General features: G+C 42.6%; 2 protein-coding genes across 6 annotated transcripts in view; one reads left to right on the top strand and one right to left on the bottom strand.

Annotated features, from left to right (window-relative positions):
* Positions 1–1,256, bottom strand: part of CDC123 (cell division cycle 123) — a 57,164-nt gene extending 55,908 nt beyond the window's left edge. Inside the window, exon 1 of the mRNA XM_027592071.1 lies at positions 927–1,256. Within this exon, the coding sequence (XP_027447872.1) occupies positions 927–1,000 (74 nt within the window). The 5' untranslated portion in view covers positions 1,001–1,256. The remainder of the gene's footprint in view (positions 1–926) is intronic.
* Positions 1,152–25,605, top strand: NUDT5 (nudix hydrolase 5). 5 transcript variants are annotated; one of them, XM_027592073.2, is made up of 10 exons: positions 1,152–1,291; positions 12,178–12,285; positions 13,509–13,576; positions 17,704–17,753; positions 18,940–19,047; positions 20,282–20,377; positions 20,984–21,085; positions 22,641–22,649; positions 22,784–22,837; positions 25,366–25,605. In XM_027592073.2, the coding sequence occupies exons 2-10, from the start codon at positions 12,223–12,225 to the stop codon at positions 25,473–25,475; spliced, it is 660 nt and encodes a 219-aa protein (XP_027447874.1). In that variant the 5' UTR covers positions 1,152–1,291; positions 12,178–12,222; the 3' UTR covers positions 25,476–25,605. The 5 variants fall into 5 exon arrangements, with proteins under 5 accessions (XP_027447874.1, XP_027447876.1, XP_027447873.1 ...); XM_027592075.2 differs by lacking the exon at positions 1,152–1,291 and adding an exon at positions 1,322–1,497; XM_027592072.2 differs by lacking the exon at positions 1,152–1,291 and adding an exon at positions 1,322–1,493.
* Positions 25,606–25,639: the final 34 nt, after the last annotated feature.

Genomic DNA, 25,639 nt, shown 5'->3' on the forward strand with positions numbered 1-25,639 from the left:
CACCAAGAGGACAAAATGAGAAAAGGACAGTTGATACCTAAATACGTGATAATCTAGGCCTAAAGGGTGACGGGGCAAAATACAGAACATCCTGTTCATGAATATGCGGTTCTTTGATTTATCCCTCTTAGTGAGCGAAAGCCTCCTCCTTCATTATTCTCCAGATGTTATGATTGCTGTTGAACATTTGGGGGTATTCTCCTAGCTGCCTTGCCTCTATTACCTTGAATGACCCCGTGAAGGATGAAACAGTTACTCCTCTGTTTGACCTGCAAACCAGGGACGGATTCCCTGTTGTAGGCCAGAGAAATAGAAAACAAATACTGTTCTACTCCTTTTCCAGGAATGGCTTCCTCTCACAGTACGTTACCAACCCTAACAATATACAACTACACTAACGCTTTCCATGCACACTGTCTTATGGGAGCTTCGCAACAGGATTTCAGGTAGGGTCTCTATCACTGTTATTTCACAGCGACTGAAAGCAATTAAGTCCACCGGGGTCAGTGGCAAAAGTCCAGACTACCCAGTTCTCCTGATCACGTCCCCTCTCTGGCAATTCTAAAAGCAGTGATGGTGAACCCCCAAGCCTTGAACTAGCTTAATCCCCCAGGCACCCCGCCTCTGACCTTCACTGAACCACGACATGCCCTTCTGCTTCCCTTAGCACACCCCCTGAACGCAACGAGGCACAGAAAACAAGGATCGACTTCATTAATTCCCTCCCCCCCCCCCCCACTGAAATACCACTAGGAAGTCGAAATCTCGGCACTGGCGCTCCCATCCAATCGCTGTAAGGCCTGCATTTTTGTATTTATTTATTTAATTTTTTTTTTTTTTTTTTTTTTTTGGATGGAGCTAGGACTCGCCCAAAATGTCGCAGTTCCCTTTTGCCTATCGCCCCGACAAAACCCCTCCTGTCTTACCTCTTGATGGTAAGGCTTCGGAACAGTGGATACCAGGCGGAGAACTGACAGTGCAGCACATGCTCCTTCTTCATCCTCCAGCTGCCGCCGCCGCCGCCGCCTCTCCCTCTCCTTCCAGCACCCTCCCGGAACCCAGGTCTCCCGTCCCGGAAGTACCCGCCGAGCTATTTTGGCTCAAGGACTCTTCCGGTCCATAAAGTAAGGAGGTGGTAGCAGAAAAGAGAGCGAGGAGAATCGCAGGGACTCCTTTTAGTATTGACTCATGCACGCACACACGCACAAACACACACAAAGCGTTCGCGTCCCGGAAAAGGAATTCCGGAAGTGTTAAGAAGGGGCTTCTAAGACGCGCACCGCCCCGGAAGGTAATTATTTCCGGCGAGGTTACGGGCGGGGGATTCTACGGGTGCCGGGAGCGGCCGAGTGCACATCCTCTTATCACCGCGAGGTGCGGCTGTGCCTGAAGCAGTAGCACCCGGTCTTCTGAGATTGCTGCCTCGGATTCGTGCTTTCTTCTCTCGTCCCCCTCCCCAAAGGAGTACCCTCCCCTTCACCCCACACCTTGGAGTAGGTAACTGGGCGCGGGCCAATCCTGTACAATCCCCTCTTTGGGGATGAGGGAGGGAGCGAGCACAGCTGGTGCGTGCGGGCAGCCGCGCGCGCGTGTCCCAGTCTGCGGACTGGGCTCGAGTCCCGGAAAGCGAGGGGGCGGAAAGGAGGGCCAGTTTAGAGAAAACCAGAGACTGGTGTAGAAGAGCTTGGGCTCTTCGGAGTAGAGAAAGCAGGAAACACCGCAGTTACCTGTTCGTGGGAGTGCAGTGGTTGAAGCATCTGCAAAGGGGGGAATGGCACCTCCCCGTTCGTGGAGGAGGATTGTGAGAGGGAGAGAATCCTGTCGGTCCGCTCCTGGGGAGTTCGACTTTGAAGGTAGAAGGGAGAGATAAATTGGGGGGAAACCGACAAAAAGGGGAGAGGTGACTCCTTTGAGCGTGAAATTCATTTATCCCAGCCCTGCCAAAGTAGCAGCCTGGAAAAATACAGCCAGATTGTATCAGTAGCCGGGCCATGCTGGAATCATAAGACTGGGAGAGTTCTAGCCTAGTGAAATTTGCAGTATCATTCTTTTTCCCTCTTTTCTCCATCACTCTGTTATTTTCCTTATTCCTTCCGTGATGATGTATCAGATGGCGACCAGACAATAGAATATTTTAAAAGTTCACTTTTGTTTGTTTCTTCAGAAGAATCAGGTTCTAGCTGCTGAGTAACTTGCCTTGGGCTTGTCCCCGTCACGTCTAAGGGCACACATTTTAGGTATCTCGTTAAAACTGCACACTCTCTGGTCCGTCTAAGCAGTTTTAGATTAGAAAGAGGTGGGAACCCCACCGACTACAGGCCTCTTTGGAAGAGTATTCATTAGGATAATTACAGGCTCCTCTGCCTATTTGGAGTTAGAAACTCCTCCCCCAAAGAGTTTCATGTTTTGTTTTTCTCAAAAATGTTACTGGCTAAGTGGTTTAGTTGGGAGCATCGTTTTTAAAGATACATTTTCCAAAGCAGAGGTAAATTACAATGTTGCAGTGTGTGCTGGGGGAGGGGCGGCAGTAGTTTTTCTTAAGTACTTCTGAGATCCAGGATTATGTAGTCCTTTCTGTTTTGAGGGGGAACTGAAGCAATATTCCATATATGCTGGGAGAATCGTGCCAGACTGCCAGATCTAAGAGAGACCTAAAGCCAGATCACTCTAAATGTCTGTCTTGATTTGACCTAGAAAAAAAAAGGGTGCTGCTGAAGGAAATGTTAGCACTGATGAGGTGAATTAGGGTAAGGTTATTGTCTGTTGAAGATAGGAATTAATAGATGTACAGAAGAAAGTAGAAACTGGGAATATAGTCCTTCTGGAAGGAGTAATATGTTAACAGCCCAGGAAACTTGAGTGTAGAGGTTGAGGCAGCTGCAAAGCATTAATACAGAACTGGTTATTTGTAGAGAAGCAGCCAAGTTTGTAAACTTAAACACTACAGGGCCAGAATTTATTGCAGATGTCTTTTATTTGGGCTGTATACTTTAGAAGTGAGTTCGGTGACTTTTTAGTATTACAGTTGATTTTAAGTTAACTAGTTACACATTTAACTAGCCTCAAATCAACATTACAAACAGATACTCAGGTATTTTGAATGGATACAGCTAAATTCCCTTTGATTATTTTTTAGCCACCATGTTTGTCTTTTTTCACTTAGCCATGAAGTGTTTATTCTCAAGTTTCTTCAATAAAACCTTTACAACAATGGAAATAGTTGCTTTTTCTCATGCATGCCTAAAAATATCAGTAGCTAAATGATTGTGGGGGAGGGGGTTTATTGGGCAATTCTAAATTAAATAATGAAAAACATTTCCTGCCCTGAATCCCACATGACTAATCCTTCTAAATTAATACTTCCATCTACCTGCTGGTTTTATCCACTTGGATATCATGCCAACATCTCAAACTCCCGTGTATCCCTATTTGACCACCGTACTACCCCTTTCTCCTGATGCCCCAATGTCCTTTGAGAACATCTTCTTGAAATTAGCTTTGAAAACCCCTTCCTTAGACGCTGGTTTAGGACAAGTAATAAAGTCTCATATGCAAGGAATTAAGTCTGTTACCTTGCCAGGGCTACCACCCTAGGCCAAACCTATGGTATCTCTTGATTGGGCTATTGCAAGAGGTTCTTTACTGGTCGCATTATTATATGGCTGTAACCAGTTAACCTTCCCAAGGGTAATTAGTTCACAACCCAAACTAAATGTAATGATTATAAATCACCAAGTAGCGTAATTTCAGGAAAATGTTAGTTACCTCTCTGCCCACCCAACCCCATATCTGCCAGAAAAGAAAGGAAACTCAGTGGCTTTCCATAATTAACAAATTACAGGAAGTCTTCATTATCTGAGGATAATTGTCAGCAAAGGAAAGTTCACTTAAAGTAGATCCATTTGATGTGGATACCAAAATTTTACCGTAAGTGGTACAAAAGAAGGAATGATCAAAATATCTTTAAAAAAATTAAATTTTTAAAAGTTTTATGATTATAACCGAGACCATTAAATGTAACTATACTAATTACTTGTTTATTATAACTCAAGTGGCTTTTCTGTGTAATTATTCTGAAAGAATGTGGAATGGCATCTTGGACAGGCCTAAGCGTTTAATGCTTGACTTTACACAATCATAAAGTTATTTTTTGCAAAAATTAATCCTCTCCCACTTAATTTCTTTCAAAATGCCTTATTGGAAATTTCTCAATCCAATTATTAAACTGTTTCAACTGCCTGACCTTGGTCAATCAGAAGCTTTGCTTATGATTTGAGCTTCTACAACTTTTATTTGATTGAGCATAAATGATGTTGACGATACTTTTATCTCGGAGAGAGTCGCCAGCGTGTTATTTCTTGTGATTTTTGCTTCACTTTGCAACGTCAGCAAACTGCAGGGATTCCAATATGGTAATAACTGAATAATGAGAAGTCTGAGTGCAAACTCCGCTCCCACTTAACCTGAATCCAGCTGTTGTTACTAGGACTGAAATACCCAAGATTGTGAAAAAATAATCATTTTTCTTCCTCCCTTCAGTGAGAATTGTAAATGCTATCCCCAAGAGGAAGGAGCTTACATAGTTACAAGAGCTTGCGGCATGCCAGTTAGAGTTGTTGGGTGCTTTATTTGTCCGCAAATTTGGGGAAGGGGGCAGGCATCCAGCCAAATCTGTGTAAGCCCTTAGAAATGTGTTTGCATATGTTAACATCATCCATCATATGGGGTTTGTTTGGGGCATAGGGGACGACTGAGAACCACAGAGCTTGCCAAACTCTACTATAATTTCTCAACCCTTCCCCTAATTAGTGTCTTTTTCATGTGGTTCCTTCTTTGAAATGCTTTCTATGTCTTCTTGGTATCTAAATCCTATCTTAATATCAAATGGCCTCTTAGGAGTAGCCTTTTCAAAGTCTACTACTTTCCCTGCCTCCCAAGTGGGTGTGATTTGTTGCTCACTTAAAACACCCTGGTATTGCGTTATCGCTATAATAGGCACTTACCCTTCTGGTCCTTTGCGAGTTGAACTATGAAGTCCCCAAGGGCAGGATTATGGGTCAGTTTGCACTTAGTGTGTGTGTGTGTGTTTTTTTTTTCCCCAAGCATTTGAACTGCCCCTCATAAAAACCTCCTGCCTACCACTGTATGGCAATTCTAAGAATCCTGTGATGTTTCCCTTACAAGAGTTTTTGGTGCCCTGGAAAAATCGTACAGCTAACACATCATAGACCTTCAGTGTTCAGACCAAACTAAAACCACATAAAACAGTTATGTGAGTTAAAACAGTTGAACACAACATTATATACACAGGTATTATTTTAAGTATAACATGTACATATTAGCAGCTTAGCAGCAAAATGTAGATGACCTGAAATTCTAGCTAATGAAGTGGATAAAATTGATATTACACTTTACTTTTAAAATCTAAAAATAGCATTGAATCAGCTCAGGAAAGCTCTATCACAGTAACTGAGACAGGAGTGTGCAGCATGCATTGGAGCTTCATTTCTTTCTGCACCACCTTACTTGGAGGGACTGGTCCCCAAATGGCACCATTTAGCTTCCAGTTTTGAAATGGTGCTAAAAATAAAACTCTTTTTCTGTTTCAGTAGTATTTTTGAGATGCTTTTATAATCCTGAACATTTTTGGGAATCACAGAATAAAGAATATATTTTGAAATCACCCTTTAACCACACTTTTTGGTTATATTACACTGTCAGCAGATTGCTACAAAATGCTGTTACCTCTTGGGGCTGATTGCATTCCAAGCAATTACCCTGGAGAGGCCCAGACCGGCTTGCCACTTTTTTTTTTTTCTTTTTTATAATTTATGTCTGTAGTTTGTTGTCTTTCTAGCTCTCTAACATTCTAGCTTAAATATTTTTTAATACATTCTGTTTGAAACAACTGTTTATAGCTTAACATTTGCTGACCAAAAATCTTCTTCTGATTACTGAGACTGTGTTGTAATGGAGTTTAACTAACCTGGTTAAATGAAGAGTAGCTGATCTGAGGGACGGACCATCCTTCAGAATAGTACTTTTTCACCTTTTGGCCATCAACAATCCCTTTGACAATCTGAAGGAAGCTATAAACATATAAAGATAAGGGGACCTAGCAGATAACTTAAATGTCTTAAAGTTGTGTGTAAATCTGAAGGAGCTAGTGGCCCTTCTGCCGCCAAAGATACTCACCTGGGGACGGGGGACAACCTCCATTTTGTCCAGACTTTCTGGGAGTCCAGATTAGGAACCCTTTTAACAGGAAAAGTCACAGATGATCTAACTCTTCTTTTAAGAACTTCAGATGGTGCATATACTTTTGAAGCCTGCAGTTCTCTGTTTTTAAGAAGTTTGGGTAGGCATCAGAAAAAGTTATTTGGGGTCAAAATACAACTTTTCAAAAGGAGGTCCAAATTTAACTTAACCCAAGCATCTTGCACCTAAATTTTAAACAGATTACGTTGTGCACTAAATGGGGTCCCTTGGTTGCCTAAAAGTTTTCTCTTAAGTGACAGAATTAAAAGCAGAGGAAATCTTCCTTCTGTGATGTATATGTTCCTAATAGAAGGGAATGGAAATCTGGAAGATAAAAATCTAAGTAGAGAAAGTTCTTTTATCTGGGTGTGGAGACCACACAGGCAGTGAGCAGTAGCCAACCTTTGATTTTAACCCATGGCTAGTTTTCGTATGGGTCAGCATACTACTTTGATTGCCTCTTAACAATGTAAATTATTTGTCATATATAAACCAGTGATAGTTAAAAGTTTACCAGGAATAACTGCCTTTTATGCTATAGGCATATAGTCAATATGCTAAATGACTGGCTAGTCTAAATACCCACGTAGCTTACTGTTTTATTACTTTCAAGCCTCTGTTTAGAAGTCACCAGATTAAAGGGGGCTTTCATGATGATGCTCTAAAGATACCAACCCCCACCCCACACCTTCTCTACTCTTCTTATCCTTCTTCATCTTCCTCTGTAAAACTTAAGAGTCTCCCACATAAATTTTGTATATTGTTCCTCTGTTTTCTCCCCTTCCTCCCACCAGAAAGTAAGCTCCTGGCGGACAGGGCCTTTGTGCAGTCCACTGCTGCCTTCCCAGCACCAAGGACGCAACCTCACTTCCAGCCCCTCGGCCACAGGGTGCTCTAGCCAAGTTACCTAAGATAAAGTCGACGTTCGTTTTTTACGAACATTAATACAGTTTGCGCATACTTCTTAATGGTTTAAATGAGTGTGAAAATGTATACACGTTTCTTTCTCTCATCATCTTTAAGTGGTTTTTATGTCTTTAGCATAATGTCATTTTTTTTCTTCCCTAAGGCCTCAAGTTTTGCTTCTTTGCTGAAGTCCTTACTGGAAATTGAATTCCTAGGTTTGCCCACAAAATAATCTGCAAGCAACAGTGTTGATTACATCTTCATGATACAACAGAAATACAGTTAATTTTACAACAGAAGTATGTGTTGGGTATGAGGCAAAATATACACCCAGAGGACAGTAAAATGGTCACTTGGGTACAGGAATGCCACGCATACACTACGAGTCTGTTGAGTCCAAAGCAGAGCTCCTTGAACTAGTCTCCTAGGTGTGGTCAACCTTTGGACCTAACGTGACTTTCAACAACCCAATTATTTGTCTCTTGGGGATTTTAAGACTGCAAAGGTGTTTGTTAATTGAGATGCAATTCACATACCATAAAATTCACCCTCTTAGACTGTAAAATTCTGTAGTTTTAGTGTACTTGCAAGATGGTGTCACCATCACCACTATTCGATTCTAGAACATCTTTCATCAAAAAGAAACCCCATACCCACAAGTAGTCACTCCCTAGTCTTTCCTTCCCCCCAGTCCCTTGGCAGCCTCTAATCTGCTTTCTCTATCTCTGGATTTGCTCTTCTGGATATTTCATATACATGGAATATTCCAATATTTGGCCTCTTGTATCTGGCTTCTCTCACTTAGCGTAATGTTTTCAAGGTTCATCCATTTTGTAGCATGCATCAGTACTTCATTCCTTTTTATGGGTGAATATTATTCCATTGAATGAAATACCACATTTTATTTATCCACTCATCAACTGATAGTCATTTAGGTTGTTTCCACTCTGGGGCTATTAGGAATTATACTGCCATGAACAGATATTTGTGTACAAGTTTTTGGTTTTTGTGAGAGTATATGTTTCATTTCTCCTGGGTATATATAGGCATGAGATTGCTGCGTCATGGGAATTCTGTCGTTAACCTTTTGAGGATTGTTTCCCAAAATGGCTGCACCATCTTGCATTCCTTCAAGCAGCATATGAGGGTCTCAGTTCTCTACATCCTCCCTGACACGCTGTTATCTGTCTTGATAATTATAATCATCATAGTAGGGGTGAAGTGTGGTATCTCATTGTGGTTTTGATTTGCCTCCCTCTGATGGCTAAAAGTGCCAAACATATTTTCATGGGCTTACTGGCCATTTGTATGTCTTCTTTGGAAAATGTCTATTCAGGTTCTTTGGCTATTTTTAATTAGGTTGTCTTTTAGTTATTGCATTTTAAGAGTTTTTTGCATATTTCAGATACAGTTCTCCTATCAGATTTGCAAACTTTTTTCCCATTCTGTGGGTTTTTTCCTATCTTCATGGTATCCTTTGAAGCACACAAGTTTTAACTTTGAGGAAGTCCGATTTATCTGTATTTTCTTTCGTTGCTTGTGCTTTAATGTGTCACATCTAAGAGATCATTGCCTAACCCAAGATCATGAAGATTTACACGTACGCTTTCTTCTAAGAGTTTTGTAGGTTTAGCTCTTACATTAGCTCTTTAATCCATTTTGAGTTAATTTTTATATACAGTGTTAGGTAGAGGTTCACTTTTTTTTTTTTTCCCTGAAGATTCCATCTATTTAGAGAGAGGGTGCATGTGCGCAAGCAGGGGGCAGGGGAGGAACAGAGGGAGAGAGAAAGAAAGAATCTCCAGCAGACTGTGCATTGAGCGTGGAGCCTGACACAGGGCCCAATCCCATGACCCCAAAATCACAACCTGAGCTGAAATCAAGAGGCAGACGTTCAACTGACTGAGCCACCCAGGCACCTGTGAGGTTTTTTCATTCTCATGAATGTATGTATCTAAGCCCAGAACAATCTCTTGAAATGGCTATCCTTTACCCCCCTTGAATGGTGGCATTCATGTTGAAAATCAATGGACCATGAATCTGTGGGTTTAATTCTGGATTTTCTATTCCATCAGTTTATGTCTGTCTCCTTAGGCTGGTACCCACGCCATCTTGATTACTGTGGCTTTTATAGTAACTTTTGAAATCAGGAAGTGTGAATCTCTTTAACTATGTGCCAGGAAAATTTTGAAATTGAGTTAAACTAAGTTAGTCAAATAAAGACAACTAGACAAGGAACTATTCTTCAAAGTAAGTCTACGCAGGCCTCAAACTAACCTAATTTACTTTGGAACAGAATGGCTGTCCAGACTTACCCAGCTGGATTCATTTTACTCCTTCCTTCAGTTTTTTTTTTTAAAGATTGTATTTATTTGTCAGAGAGCGAGCGAGAGAGAGCGCTCAAGCAGGGGGAGGAGCAGGCTCCCCACTAAGCAAGGAGCCCGATGCAGGACTCGATCCCAGGACCCTGGTATCGTGACTTGAGCAGAAGACAGACGCTTAACCAACTGAGCCACCCAAGCATCCCACCTTCCTTCATTTATTCAGCAGTGATTTTAGGGAGTTTCTATACCAACACAACTGTGAGCAGTGTTGAACACTGGACAACATAAAAAAAAATCTCATGTCCAGGAGATGGTTTTGGAAATTTCATCCCAGGTGGGAGGTTTTCAGCCAGAGCAGTGATGGTAAGGATAGGACACTCTTAAGAAATGTTGAGACAGAATTTTTAGGACTTACAATGGATAAATTATAAGTGGTGAAGGAGAATAAGGGATTGGAGCTACTTCTATTTCTGGCTTGGGGGTGATGAGTAAATGGGCAGATGGTAAAGGAGTAGACTGCACTGGGCTGAGTAAATACACTCAGTAGTATCATCTGTTCTTTCAAGAAGTCCAGGAAGGCGGAAGGAAAGAACAGGGTTATGAGAAGGTTAAATGTGTTTTGTTGGGTGCGTTTTAGGGTGGAGGATATTTGCCATCTGGGATAAAAATTGCAAATGAGATGGGTAGTGTCATTATTACTTTAGGCCTCAGAAGAAACAGAGCGGGGCACCTGGGTGGCTCAGTGGGTTAAGTGGTGGCCTTTGGCCCAAATCATGATCCCAGGGTCCTAGGATCCCCGCATCGGGCTCCTTGCTCAGCAGGGTGTCTGCTTCTCCCTCTCCCTCTGCCTGCCGCTCCCCCTGCTTGTGCATGCTCTCTCTCTCTCTCAAATAAATAAATAAAATCTTAAAAAAAAAAAAAAATAGAGCAAAGACACTCTTTCCTCCAAGACAGTTGATAGGAGAGTTGATGTTGATTCTCTGTATTTTCCCTGTAGCAAACATTAGGAGGTGGGCTAGGTGAGGGAACTACAGATCTTAAGAGTAGTAAAGCGTTGGAGCAGCCACTGAGAACTGTAGATAAAATAACAAGGAAACAGAAAATAGGAATGAAAAAGACAAGACAGAGGATCGGTTCAGGAAGTCTAACAGCTAAATGTCAGTTCCTAAAAGAAAGAACATAGAAAATAGAGGGGAGGAGATTATCAGTGAAATATTTCAAGAAAAGTTCCCCATAAAGAAGCACAGTATGGCTTCCAGATTGAAAGGACCCATTTGACAAAACAGGGGAAGGGGATTAAAGGTACAGATGTACAGGGGCACCTGGGTGGCTCAGACTGTTAAGCCACCAACTCTTGATTCCAGCTCAGGTCATGATGTCAGGGTTGTGAGATAAAGCTCCGCGCTCAGCTGGGAGAATCTGCTTGAGACTCTCTCTCTCCCTCTGCCCCTACCCCACCCATATGCGGACATGCATGCTGGCTCGCTCTCTCTCAAAAATAAATTAAAAAAAAAAAACAAACAAAAGATATAAACTTCCAGTTATAAAATAAATGAGACATGGGAATGCAATGTACGGCATAGAGAATATAGTTAACAATATCGTAACAAGTTTATATGGTGACAGATGGTACCCAGATTTTCGTGGCGATGACTTCATAATACATGTAAACGTTGAGCCACTATGTCGCACACCTGAAACTAATAAAATACTGTATGTCAACTACACTTCAATAAAAAAAGGAAGGACCCGTTTGAGTTCCCAATACAGTAACATCAACATGAAGACATGAATAACTACAGGTTTCCAGAGAAAGAAAAGAGGCCACAGAGGAAAATGATCAGGATTCAGAATGGCTTCAGATGTCACAACAGCCAATACCAGAAGCAAGACAACTGAGCAAGGCCTCCATATTTCCAATAGAAAGTGATTTTTGGCCCATACTTCTATATGCAGCCAGGTTATTCAGTCCACTTTGAGGGCAGAGAAAGATTTTCAGACACTCGGTACAAAAAGCAGGAGAATAAGCCAAGGAGAGACTGGAGTAGGGTACAGCACGGGATGGGGCCTGCTCTTTCCACGACAGAGCTGGTGCTACTGGTCAACTCCGGTACAACTCTGACTTTTATACATGTTGAAGCTTTAAAGTGAACGGGCCACAACAATGTGAATGTGTTGAATTCCACTGAGCTGCACATTTTAACATTATTAAAATGGTATATCCGTTTACTACAAGTTTAAAAAAAAAAGATATATGGGAGGTAGAAACAGGCAGCTCATAGAAGTCTTACAGTTTAGCTGTCAAGGGTAGATAAGGGACAGTGGTGAAGGGGTGGGAATGGGGAGTGGTATACAATTATTGTACTGTTTCCCCCTTAGAAAGTTTTTAAATTTGGAGTCAGAAAAATCCAAGAATGTCTGTGTAAGTGCCCAGCTCCCGCCCAGTAGGAGTTTAGCTACTGTGAGCTGAATCTGACTGGGAAGGCTGCGTGTTCTTTCCTGGATGTTTCCTGGGGCCTTGGCATTGACATTCCATCTGAGGCAGTCCTCCCAGGTTTCACGTGAGGAAAGCGGCATTGACGACATCAGATAAGTTTTTCACCATTTAAGTATTTTCACCGGTGGCCTCCGGACAAATGTTTAATTCAGAAAAATAAATATAGCCTAAACACATCTTATTATCTTACAGCGTGACCTTCCTGCCTGAGGACTATAAAGACTAAGTACTTTGAAAATGGAAAACCAAGAACCAGCGGATCCTTCTCAAAATACCAAACAGTCTATTATTTCAGAGGAGGTATAAATTGTTTTTCACTTCTCTGCCCCCTCCCTACACAGAGCTGAGTTTAAATGAAATGTAGAAACTGTTGTTTCAAATGTTTATATTTAATTCTTTGTGTGTGTGTATTCAATTATTCAACACAGTTTCTTAAACATTGTTCCTACTCCCTTTTTAGGACTCAGGGACATTTTGCTCTTGTGTGGGAGCAATAGTGTATCTCTTAATTATATGTACTAGTGAAGTGTTTTTAAAGTGGATTTGGGCTGTTGATACAAAAATTTTCAAAATTTTATTAAAAGTTTCCCTGGGTAGAAGAATAAGTCATACGTGACTTTTAGGGTTTAGACATTCCATACCTAAGTATCACGTCTTAGTTAGCTGTTTGTGGTCTCAATATATATGTTTAAGAACAATAAGAATCTAAGTTGTTAGTTGTAGTCTGAATTCCAGAACTAATGTATATGTTGTATGTTATTTGGTTTAGCTTTTAATAAGTCTCTTTCTGCAGGAACCATTGCAATGGATAAATTTTAAATCCTTCGCCTTGGAACTCTGACCTTGACATCTTCCTGCAGTTGTTTACGATTTAAAAATCTTTCCATGTTGTCTGTGAATAGATCTGCTGATAAATATTAGGTTGCTGCTGGCCAGAAGTGAAAGATAGGATAGTGAGAAAAAAGCTACTGCTTTATGTCCGCAGTGACTCTCTTCTGTCAGTTCAGTATAGTGCCGTAGGTAAGTTAGTCCAGGTAACCGAAACTCAATGTCCAGGCAGAGCGATCCTGGGCCACCTGTCTTGGAGGGGATGGGAAACCCACGTGTTCCTAGAAATGCGGTTGTTGGACATGGTTTCCTCAGTCAGCCTTCCCATGCGGTCACTGACTATAAACCACCACTGAGGACTCTCTACCCACGAAACACACCTCTGTGATGAGCACCCAGCTCAGAGGATAGAACACTAGGTCCCCGAAAACCCCTCACTCCTGGTTCTCCCTCTCCACTTCCCCGCACCCCCCGTTTGTCAATTCTCATCTCTCAGTATCACTTCCCAAACTCCAGAAAGAAACCCAACCACCCTTCAGAAAAAAAAACTTCCCATACTTTGAACTGAAAACTTCCCGCAACTACTGGGAGGGGCACGTGAGCTCCGGGAGGGCCAGGAAGAGAAAATCTGAAAGAAAACAAACCTAAGTAAAATCCTCAGTTTGAAAATCTCCCAAATTAATGTCTCCTTTTAGTTAATTTCAGAAGGAAAATGGGTCAAGCTTGAAAAAACAACGTACATGGATCCTACTGGGAAAATAAGGTAAATGATTTTTTTCCCTTCTGTAAAATGCACAGTATTTGGGTTCTCAGTCAGGTCTCTGTTTAGCATTTGATGTAAACTGTGATAGCTTCCTCATTATAAACTTGGTCTTAAATGAAAAATCTAATTCAGTGCTTTCTCATTGTCAGAATGTCTGGGTTGCTTATAATCTCTGAATAAAATTACATTGTCAGTTTGTTATAATAACTAATCAGGAATTGATTTTTAACACCATTCTCCCTGAGGAGATTCTTATGAACCTGAGACTTGGGGCCAGCCTCACTTAAGCTGATAAAGCAGCAGAATAATTAGCCATCCAGGCTGCCTCCTTCTGGTCACACCAATTTTTAATTTGTAAATTAGAAGGATTAAGGAGAGAATAGTTCTGGGTTTGAGGTAAAACTTACATCCTTTACACCTTGCTTATGGAAATGTGAATTGGGGGGGGAAAAAGTTTTGCAAAGCATTTCACAGTATGTACCAGACAGACACCCTTCGACCTAAGTAATCCCATTCCTGAGACTGTTTGGAGTCAGGTTTGTACATGAAATATGTTCATCAAAATTTAAAAAGACAACAAATTGAAAGCACCCTAATCATTTTAAAAATTGGGAAATGATCGTTACAGTGTAACATAAGAGAATATGATGTACAGTATGAGGGAACATAGTCAATGATATTGTAACAACTTTAGTGACTACACTTACGACCATTTTGTAATTTGTATAATTATTGAGTCACTATGTTGCACACCTCAGATACAATTTGTGTGTCAATTATTCTGCAATCTGAAAGTGGGGAAATAATTTTTTAGTGTATTCATTTGGTAAAATCTCTGCAGTCATCTACAGAGCAGATTCTGAAGACAATCTAGCAATATGAGAAAAGTGATTAAGTTGTTAACAACATAGGAAATGGTATTTATGCTTTTTAAATTCTTTCCAAATAGTATATTTAAGAAGGAAAACTGGCAAAATATTAAAGGCACCTGTGTGGTAAACCTTTTCTGTTTTCCAAATTTTCTGTTTAGAAAGTTTTTGATTTTATAATTAACTATCAGAGAAAAATATGTTAAAAATAGATTAAGCATTTCCCTAGTGAAATATAAATAGGAATGAAGTGGAATGAGAAAATACAAAAATATAACTAAATTTAGTATCCAGATTACATGATATAAATTAATTAATATAAAAAGTCCATTTCCTAAGTGATCAGATAACAGAGTTTCTTCATGAGAAAATATATCTGTCATCCCTGTGAAAGTATGCGGACTTGCCAGTAATAACTGAAACCACTTTAATTACATTTACTAAACTATTAAAAGTATTAATAAGGGCCAGTGTTGGAGAGCTGTAGGAAACATTAAGCTATCCAAAGCACGATTAAATTAAAACCTCAAAGTAAGAAACTGGGCACACTGCAGTCCAACACAGGGGAAGCGTACAGAACACTTATTTACATGAGTTTGATGTGTGGAACTAAGTAGGAAATTACTAGCGGGTAAAGGAATACAGAAATGTGGCCAGGCCCAAGCCTTCAGGAACACAATATGCTCAAATGTACTTGTATTTGTGAAAATGTAGACAGATTAGAACCCAATTTGTAGTGATATGGTTTGACTCTCTTTTCCCTCTAAAGTTGTTTATAACAGATACAACCCTTAACACTAACTGATTGAAAGAGTACATGTTGGTTTGCACCAGCTCATCTCTTCACCTGACTCATCTTCCTCCGTCAGCATTTCTTAACAGGGATGTGCATCAGAATCACTTGGAGGCTTTTTATCGCAATACTCGCATCCAGGTCTCACCTCCAAGGCATCTGTCTCAGTATTGAGGGGTGCACTCGAAAGCCTACCAGATACCGTGCTTACATGGCCCTTTATAGCATGTTCACCTCCGTTCTTGCACGTGGACGTCTTCCCCATGACTTCCAAGGAGCTCTTACAAGACACATTGACGTTTCGTACCAAATGTCAGGCTTTGCAGAGTGACTCTCTGGACTTTCCCATAGGTCATGATATATAAACTTATCAAATGTTTTATCTGGTACCTGATACATAAGCATGTCGGTAAGGATGAAATAGCAGCTTGAAAATCCTTTGTGCCACCATGTTATTTGTGGATAAAGATACAGAATTGATTTTAGTTGTGTAAAAACTGCTGGCAGCATCCCCCTTTATAGACATTCGGGACCGAGCCAAAGTCATCCTTTATTGCCATTCCTGCCTTTTGTGTTTGTTGACTAGGCTAACAATATGTTCTGGGAAAAGAGGCTTTCCTATAACAAAGACTCAAAAACTGGAGTAGCTTAACTAGAATCTGAATTTGAAAGCTACAAGAGGCGTTTGAGATAACTTAACTCTTAATTCCCTAGTGTTACAACTGAGAACAGTCTCAAGGAGTTTGTGGCTATGGGATTAGCTGTTAGGCAGACAGAGACTAAGATTTTCTGACTCAATCTAAAGTCCGTCTCTCAGAGTCCCTTGAAGATGATTGGAGCTCTCATGGGGCATTCCTGGTCTAGGGTTCCTTATAAATGCATTTATATTTCCTTGCTCATGATTCATGGCTTGTTACTGGTTATTTTACTTCATCTTAACCACTATAATGATGCTACTGTTTTTGTTTCCCTTATTCCTAGTGTTTTTGGGGTGACACCTTCAGTGTTCCTCAGCACTGTCTTCAGTCTTTACAACTAACCTTAAGAGGTAGCAGAGAGAGCTCTGCCAAAAGGTGTTTCGTCTCTCGCAATCTGTATTATTTACTGATCAGAATTGCTTATTGGTTGGCTTCTTGTTACTAACAGGAATGTTGGGCAGGTGTGAGTTGCCATAATAGTGTTTGGTTTTCATAGGTTCATTTTGACACGTTTGCCATTAGAATTTGGGTATAATACCGAAAGATCTACAGTTTACAGAAAGGTTTTTTGTTTTTTTTTTTTTAAGATTTATTTATTTGAGAGATGCACCAGCAGGCGGGGAGGGCAGAGGGAGAAGCAGACTCCCCGACGAGCAGGGAGCCCGATGCGGGGCTCAATCCCAGGACCCTGAGATCACGATCTGAGCCGAAGGCAGACGCTTAACTGACTAAGCCACCCAGGCGCCCCCAGAAAGGTTTTTTTTGTTTTGTTTTTTTAACTAGATTGAATAATCTAGATTTTTTCCATAGAAATGTGGCACAGTCCAACCCTTAAGGACAAGCTCGTCAAAGGTGTGAGGGCCCCTCTGGGCAGCCCATCTCCTCCAACCCACTCTTCTGTGGGGAGGCTGACGTTGATGCCTTTCTTACCCTAGTCTCCAGCACCACTCAGATGGCTTACTTCTCCTAGATCCAAAATTGATCTGCTTCTTCACTCCCATCTCTTAGCACTGCTCCTTTCTGTTTAAGGGATAAGAGAGTGAAGGGGAATTTCCCTCACATGTCCTTCCCCTTCAAACACAAGTGACACAATTGTAGCAATAACTGGATTTTCAGGACAGCGTTCCCCAGAAAGAAACAGCTAATCACGGAAAGGGAGCAGGAACCTGCCATTGCTCATCTCACTTTTTCCTCTGTGGACCATTTTCCCCTTAGGTAAGATCTCACACATGCAAAAGACAGCACTTAACTAAATTTAATAATTCCTCAAGGAATAAATGGAATGGTCCTGCTTTCTTAAATTGTTATTTTAGGTCATGTGTAAATAACATCTCAGGAGTTCATATTATGCAGAATATCTTTTGTTCTTAGCAAAAAGACTGGACTTTTCATAGGGGCGTAATTTGCACAGACCGCTCAGTAGCTTTGTAGCTTAATTGACTGCTCACCTGTAGATTTAAAATCCAACCTGAAGTATTTCCAGTGAACGATTTGAAAGGCAGCTCAAGCGAACAACAGGCCTTCTCTTTAGATAGCATCAGAGGGTTAGATGTTGGTGGCACGTTTTCTTTGGAAAAATTTTCAGGAGCTACAGGAAAGCACAGTTGGCTTTTCCTATACAGATGTGTATGGCTGTGGTCTTCTTGACCATTATCATTAGTACACTTGCATGCTTTGCATTTGAAAGTTCTGGTTGTGGACCAAAAACCCAAGGACATTCCCCTCTGTAACACCAGTGATTTTGTTTTTTCTTCTCTGCCTGGACAGAACTTGGGAAACTGTGAAACGTACAACCAGGAAAGGACAGTCGGCTGATGGTAGGAGTGCAAACCTGTTACAACTCTTCATGAAGGAAGTCACCGCACATTATTGCAGGAGGCGGGGTTCTTTTTAATTTAACCAAGACCTCAGAGCAGTTCTCTTCAATTATGATCTTTCATCTTTAAACCTGCTATTCCTTTTTGCATTGTTACATGACTAAATCAGGCTTTCTTTTAAAGATTTATTTATTTATTTGAGAAAGAGAGCATGGCAGGCGGAGGGGGAGAGAGTTTAAGCAGACCCCGTGCTGACATGGGGATTGATCTCACGACCCACGACCCTGAGATCATGACCTGAGCCGAAACCAAGAATCAAGACGCTTAACCAAGTACACCACCCAGGCATCCCAGTCAGGCTTTCTTGATACATAATTCTGGCTCCTGTTATCTCGGGTCGGTACAATGTTTTGAGGGGCAGGTCTACTAATATTTAGAGCCAAATATAAGTCAGTATAACTTGAAGCCACATACTGTTGTCTAGATACGACTTTTTCGAAATCCTGTGTATTCTCTTCAGAGGACCTAGGTGAAAGCCTTTAATTTGGAAAAATATTTGGCCCTGCTTTATGATGGACCAGTTGCTTTATAAGCTGATGAGGAAATGGAATTAGGAGAAGACTATCCTATGCATTCATTTCACTGTCCTTTCCACGCATAAATGCTTTGACTGCAAAGATCCTGAAAATCCCCTCTGATCTAGGAGAGGTTGGGCAGTAGGTCTTTGTTTTTTTCCCTTTCATTTTGTTGTCTGTTTTTACTGAAAGTCCACAGAGTAGCTGCGACAGCTGCTGTTTCTGCCTGTGGGGATAGTTGGGGGCAAGGGAGTAGCCAAGAGCTCCCCGTAGGCAGTTTTGTGTTTTCCAGAACACAGTGGGATTTTGCCTATGTTTTAAGGCCATGCAAAAGGTTTCTCTCTTGGGAGAAAAGGTCCTCGATCCTAAAACAGTCAAATCCAGTGTAGCTAGCGTTTACCACAAACAGCAAGACTGACTTGATTCATTGCTTCAAGGACGCACAAGCACACGTTAGATGACTGTCCCTTCACCCGCAGTCTGGCTTCCTGCGGGGTGAGAAACGGGCCTCTGCAGAGGTTAGCATAAGGCAGGAATGTGTCCTTGACCCTGTGCTAAATGCTCATGGACGTTTCGTTAGGGATTCCCTTGGTTTGATCTCCTGCTCACAGGCGTGGCGGTCATCCCAGTGCTGCAGCGGACTCTTCATTACGAGTGCATCGTTCTGGTGAAGCAGTTCCGGCCACCGATGGGAGGCTACTGCCTAGAATTCCCTGCAGGTGAGTCCCTGAACCGAGGGACCGCCGGGCCCGGCGCCGAGCACTGCAGCGTATGGACCCTGAACACTTTCATCTGTCCCTGTGGTTTTAAGTAAAACAGAAGCATCCCTGCAGCGAGCTACCCCCGGTCGCGTTCTAGTGACGCACTAAGCCCGAGAGCGAGGCAAGGGTGGCGTCCCAGCCGGCCTTTCCCAGCCACCTCTCAGCAACATTCTAACTTCTCTTTGAGGAACTGCGTTTCCCTAATTTGTCAACCTAGTTCCATTTTCTATCACTAGCGATCTGCCTCCAACCAGAAATTCACAGTAATATAATGAGGTCAGACTCTTAACCCCAAAAATCGTGAAGGGAAAAGACATCTTGATCTTCCTGTATGTACACAGGCCAGGGAAACGGTCTTAACTTCCACTAGAATATTCTCTTGAGTTGCACAGTTAAGTAGAGCTATCCAGAATTTGAAGCTCTATGGCATCATAGGACTTAATTGGGTTGTTCCCATCTGAAGAGATTAGATCTCATTTATCATTAGCGGTATAGGTTTTGTACTTTGAAATTCCAGCCCATGAGAAGGCATACCAACTCTCCTTCTCATTTACCAGCCATTTCACTTGAAGAAATTAATAACTTTAAAAGTAACAGAATAGGCTGTATTTTACATTTTCATTGCGTTATTTCGAGTAAAATAATCCAAGTTCTACGGTCCTCCCCGCTTGGCCTCCCTATCAGCTGCCTCGAGTCCGCCAGCCTCCCAGCCTTCTCCCTCGCAGGTGATGCTCATGCCAGCATTTCTGTCCAGGCCCCAGGATCGCTCTGCAAGGGAGGAAAGCAAGTAGGTGACATTGTGACCTGAGGAAACTGAAAAGAGTGCCAGGCTTCCTGGGCGGGGGCACATAGCTGGTCCGTCACCAAGGTCAGTGGGCCAACAGCACTGAGCCACTTGTCCTCACAGGAATCCGCGTGCAGAACACAAGTGCCGAGACACTCCTGGGAACAGTTGAGGTCTAAGTAAGACGAACAGATGAGAGCTCCCAGAACCTACTCGATGTGCCTAGGGTTTTTTCTTTCGCCCTTTTTTCTTAAAAAAGTTCCAAACCTCAGTCAGTTGTACCTGTACAACCACATTCCACAGTCCTCTGGTTCTTCTCATGTAGCTCAACCACAATTCTACTAGAAGGAGAGGTTCCAAAACCCTGGATTTAACCTAGCCCACCTCACAAATGATTTGAACTTCCAGGTCTCATCGATGATAATGAGAGCCCAGAAGCAGCGGCTCTTCGGGAGCTTGAGGAAGAAACTGGCTACAAAGGTGATGTTGCAGAGTGTTCTCCAGGTGTGTACTGCTATCCAGGTGTGCACTCGGGGACAGACTTGAAAATTAGTCAAGCCGTAGATTCTTCTGTGTGTAAAGGATAATGCGGGTGTTCTTTATGCTCAGGATTCAGATGGCTTTTGTCTTGGCTAATTCACTGACAAGAAATCCTAGTTAGATTTGGTCACCCTCTACCCATGAGCCTCCCCTCCACAGGGGAGCCACTTTGAACAAGAAGGCCCTGAAGCTGGAGCAGAAACGTGAAATCCATTACCTTCCCGAGTTTCCCACGTCCTAAGCTTTATGCTCTTACCTCATCCATGTGCCAGGCACCTCACTAGAGTTTGTTTCTTGTGGTGGTGAAAGGAGTTGACAGCACGGCAGTACCGCCTAACCCCTCAGATTTACCGAACTCAGGAACTCGGGGGAAAGTACAAGTGCTGGCTACGCGCATGCTCGGCGGTCCTGCAGCTCTACCAAGGGGATCGGGCCAACCGTCGTTTGCCTGCACAAGTTCTGTGTTAACTGTGAATCATGAGCCCGGTTTTCTTCCGAAGACATTTAAGTAACGAAAGAGATGGCACGTGACTGGTGTCTGTCAGGGTGACCTGTCGCTTCTCTCCGCAGCTGTATGTATGGATCCAGGTCTGACAAACTGTACCACACACATCGTGACGGTGACTATTAATGGGGATGATGCTGAAAACGTGAGGCCTAAGCCGAAGCCAGGTGAGTGTGCGGCGGATACGTTTAAGGTGCTGTTGCGTTAAAGACCGTTTAACTTGCTACTGATTCGGTTTCTGACTTGTCAGAATAGGCTTGTAGGTCCGTCATCGGTACTCCAGGCTCTTTTCCTAATCTTGGGTCCTTTAGCATTTTTCTTTCAACGCTTACTGACCTGTATGCTTTCTTTATAAAATGTCAAATTAACAATATTTACATATTTTCTGTGTGGAGTTTATGCCCACGGTGGTAATATGAGCCACAGATCTGAAGAGTCAACAGTGAAAATCTTCAGAATCACTCATTTCTGTCTTTGTGTGTTATAAGAATGGCATAAATTATTGTGAGCAGACAGCAGCTGACTAGTCTTCAGGGGGTTCCGTTCTTAGAGAAGCGTTTAGGAAGTTCCTGGCTCTATTATTAATTTCTCAGCAAGTTCGGACTCGAGCTTTGATGCCTGTCTGTCCATGTCGTCTCCCACCCCATTCCAGGTGGTGCTCTCACACACAGTCACGTGTCACACAGTCACATGTGGCACAGTCATGTCAGTCACGTGTCACACACACACACAGTCACATCACAGCCGTACTCTTCCATTTCTCACCGCCTTACGTGCTCCTGAATGTTCCAGTCCCTTCGCAGCTGATTCTAAATGCTCAGTTCAGACTTGCTAATACGCGTATGACATGCAGTGCAAGAGCCGTCCTCAGAGGTGAACAGGATCACCCAGTAGCCGGCAGTTCCGCTCCTAGGTCTACACCGCAAAGCACTGAAAGCAGGGGCAGGGGCTTGCCCAGGTACTTGCACACCAGCGTTCATGTAGCCACCCTCACGGTACCCGAAAGGTGTCCATTAGCAGATGCACAGCGGGATAGCATCCAGCCCTTAAAGAGACCTGCTGGTGCAGGCTGTAACAGCATGAAGTCTGAAACGCTGTGCCGAGTGCTTAGTGCAGTGAGACAAAAAGCATAAATAGGGACACCGGGCTGGCCCAGTCCATAGAGCATGCGACTCTTGACCTCCAGGTCATGAGTTCAGGCCCCACGTTGGGCATAGAGCTCACTTTTAAAAAGAAAAAAAATTTTTAAGCATAAATCTTGTGCTTCCACCCATATGAGGTTACCTAAAATCTGTGTATTCATAGAGACAGAAAGTAGAATGGAGGTCAGCGTGTATGGGGGCGCACTGCTTAGTGGCTACCACGCTTCTCTTTGTGAGGCTGAGAGAGCTCCAGAGAAGGATAGTGCTGATAACTGCACAGCAGCGTGAGTGTATTTAATGCCCCTGACCTTTAAAAATGGTTAAAATGGTGAATTTTGTCTATTTTAACAACTTAAAAATGCATGTGTGTGTATCCTAGAACATGCTTTAAATGTTGCTATTACACATTTGATTTGGAGAACAATAATAATTTTGTACTGTTGGAATGCTTTTTACCACGTCCCCAGATGAAATTAGTAGAGACCCAGGTTTCTGTTCAATTCTTGCACCCTTCTCGGTGTGTCTTGCACAAAAGTCTTGCAGTGTTTGACCACAGCGTCATCCCTCTGTTTGTTTTTAGGAGATGGAGGTATGTTACCCAGCTAGCAGTGGCTGACCGTGTGAATGGCTTAGCGCGGTGGAAATGGCTGCAGGCATTTTGTGGTGTTCTGGTAGGCCCTCTTATTCTTCAGCTTTGTTTTCACTTGCACTTTGTTTGTTTAGAATTTGTCGAAGTAATTTCCTTACCAAAGAATGACCTGCTGAAGAGACTTGATGGTAAGCATTAAGACTATTCCCCAACTTCCTCAATTTTCCCCAGCCCCAGCCCCATCCAGTGGGGCACTAAATACAATTCCCCTTCTGTAAATATAGTCTTCCTCAATAAAGTCAAATACCTAGAAACTGTTGTACAGCTGCAATTCACCAACAGTAATTTTCCTTTCTGGGTGGCATAGAGTTTGAAAATGTAAGCAAAACATTCTACGTCAAGTGAAAGCTTTCAGTAGGGTGGATTTTTTTTTTTCCTATAGAAGAGTCAGGATCATATTCCTACAGATTTGCCAAAACTCTATACCTCAAATCTCTAATCCAGGGCAATGCAGAGGCCTAAGTAGGTATCTCTTAGCTGACCCTCAAAGATGCTAACCTGCTGGATGGTTCTCTGTGCAGGGTTGAAGTTAAAGGAGAATTTAACAATATTCCTTCTACAAAGATGGAGGTATATGAAGAGCAATATGCCGATATAATGAATCAGACTACCACTGTGACCCCTAGTAAATCACTGGTCATGTAATTACATCGTGTAATTCCTGGTCAACCCATCTCCTAGAGATCTGGTAAAAAATTAAGATTATGTGGACAAACGTCCCCTGATAAAGCCACAGTAGGATGTACCGTACTGGAGACAGACAGAGGCCCGGCTGGGAGGGCCCCATTCACTCATCTGTAAAGAAACAGATAATCTTCCTAATTTGAATGTTTTTTAAAATTTTTACTTCAAAAAGTAACTTGAAGCACTATCTGACCTGAGGCTTTGAGGGCTCTCTCTTCCTCTCCTTCTATAAGAACCACTGGCTTACAGTTTTATTTCTGATGTCTGTGTTGTTTTAGAAGTAAGCATGAGCTTCCAAAAACGACTGTGATTTCAGAATTCCCAGAATGCACCCCTTCCTACTTTATGTTTTTTAAAAACTAGACCTGAGGGGCGCCTGGGTGGCTCAGTCGTTCAGCGTCTGCCTTCGGCTCGGGTCACGATCCCAGGGTCCTGGGATCGAGCCCCGCATCGGGCTCCCTGTTCTGCGCGGGGAGCCTGCTTCTCCCTCTCCCTCTGCCCCTCCCCCAGCTCATGCTCGCTCACTCTCTCTCTCTGTCAAATAAATAAATAAAATCTTTTAAAAAATAAGATAAAAAAATAAAAACTAGGCCTGAGGTAAAACCAGGCCAGGGTCTCAGATTAGAAACGCTCGCACCGAAGCAAGCCACGGTTTACTTAGAGAACGCTGTAGCTGCCAGTAACGGACAGCACAACTCGGAGTCTGTCGCGTCTGCCTGGGTCCCCTCAGCTGACCGTGTATCAGTCACGAACCAGAACGCGTTTCGCAGCCTCTCCCGGCTTTTCTCCTAAAACAGGACGAGAGGTAGCCCCCGTCTCTGAGGAGGCAGCAGTAAAATTAAACAAGATAATGTTGGCACTGAAGGGCTTAAATGTTAGATGCCGTATGTCTTCGGGAAGTATTCTCTCACAGAACTAACTTCCTTCTCCCTTCCGTCCAACTTCACCTCCGTCTTGCCTTAGAAGAGGGGAAGACAGAGACAGATCTGTAGAAAGAGGAAGGGGGAAAAGAACCCTTTTTCCTAGCTTTATTAGAATCAAAATACAGCAATCAAACCATTTATTCAACAAGTTAACATTTGGGAAGGTATTTTGAGTTGTTTGCTCTGAGGAGTAACTTTCAACACTTACCAAGCACCTGCCACACAGAGGAGGACCTAACCCTGCCTTCCAGGATCAACACGTCTCCCAGCGTGTTCCTGCACTAGTGGGTAGGAAAACAAGTGACAGAGGCCAAGTCTGATCACCTCCACCAGAGCGACACAGAAGTTCTCGTTAAAGCCCACTGTATAGCGTAAGATTCTGAGACGTCATTCTTTAAAAAAAAAAAAAAAAGATTTTATTTATTTGAGAGAGAGAGTAAGCACCGCCAGGGGAAGGGAGGGGGGAAGCACACTCCCCGCCAAGCAGGGAGCCCGATGCGGGGCTCGATCCCAGGACCCCGGGATCATGACCTGAGCCAAAGGCAGACGCTAAACCAACTGAGCCACCCAGGTGCCCCTCAGACCTCATTCTTGCTCGAATTCCAGCCCTGTCGTGCACACAGCTTAACTTGTGGATAGAAAATACGTATTCCCTAGCGGTGGAGAAGACAGATGAACCCCTCTTTGAGGGACTGAAGAATCACCACTGAGCCCTAGAACGAGCTATAAATAAACAAATCTATCTACAAACTTAGAACGTTGCTGTTTTAACATATAAAATCATCTCAAATGTGTGACCTTCTGCCTTTATGCTTTTTTCTTGTTCTTGTCTCTCGCTGGAACTGTAATCCTGCTTATATATTCTTTCATCTTCTATCTCACTAGAGTAAGATCCTTGAAGGCAGAAAATGTCTCGTTCACCACTTTACCTCCGGCATCTGGCACAGGACCTGGCACATAGTAGTAGCTCAGTAAAGACGGGCTGATTGATAAGGGGCATTGTCCTTGATTAACTTCACTATCTAACTTGTATCCTTTGCTTCCTCTAGCTCTGGTAGCTGAAGAACATCTGACCGTGGACGCCAGGGTCTATTCCTATGCTCTGGCACTGAAACATGCAAACACGAAGCCGTTTGAAGTGCCTTTCCTGAAGTTTTAAGGCCAAAGGACAGTAGCCATGTTTTTATAAATAAGACCACCAGGCCTCCTTCACTAAGACTTTGTATTCAGCTTAGCTTACTGTAGACTTGAAATTAGCTTTTTTCATTAAATAAAAGCAACACAGAATACATGTGGTGATACGGAATTGTAATTACAGGGAGG

The sequence above is a fragment of the Zalophus californianus genome, chromosome 9 (assembly GCF_009762305.2).
Source record: "Zalophus californianus isolate mZalCal1 chromosome 9, mZalCal1.pri.v2, whole genome shotgun sequence".
Taxonomy (NCBI): Eukaryota; Metazoa; Chordata; class Mammalia; order Carnivora; family Otariidae; genus Zalophus; species Zalophus californianus.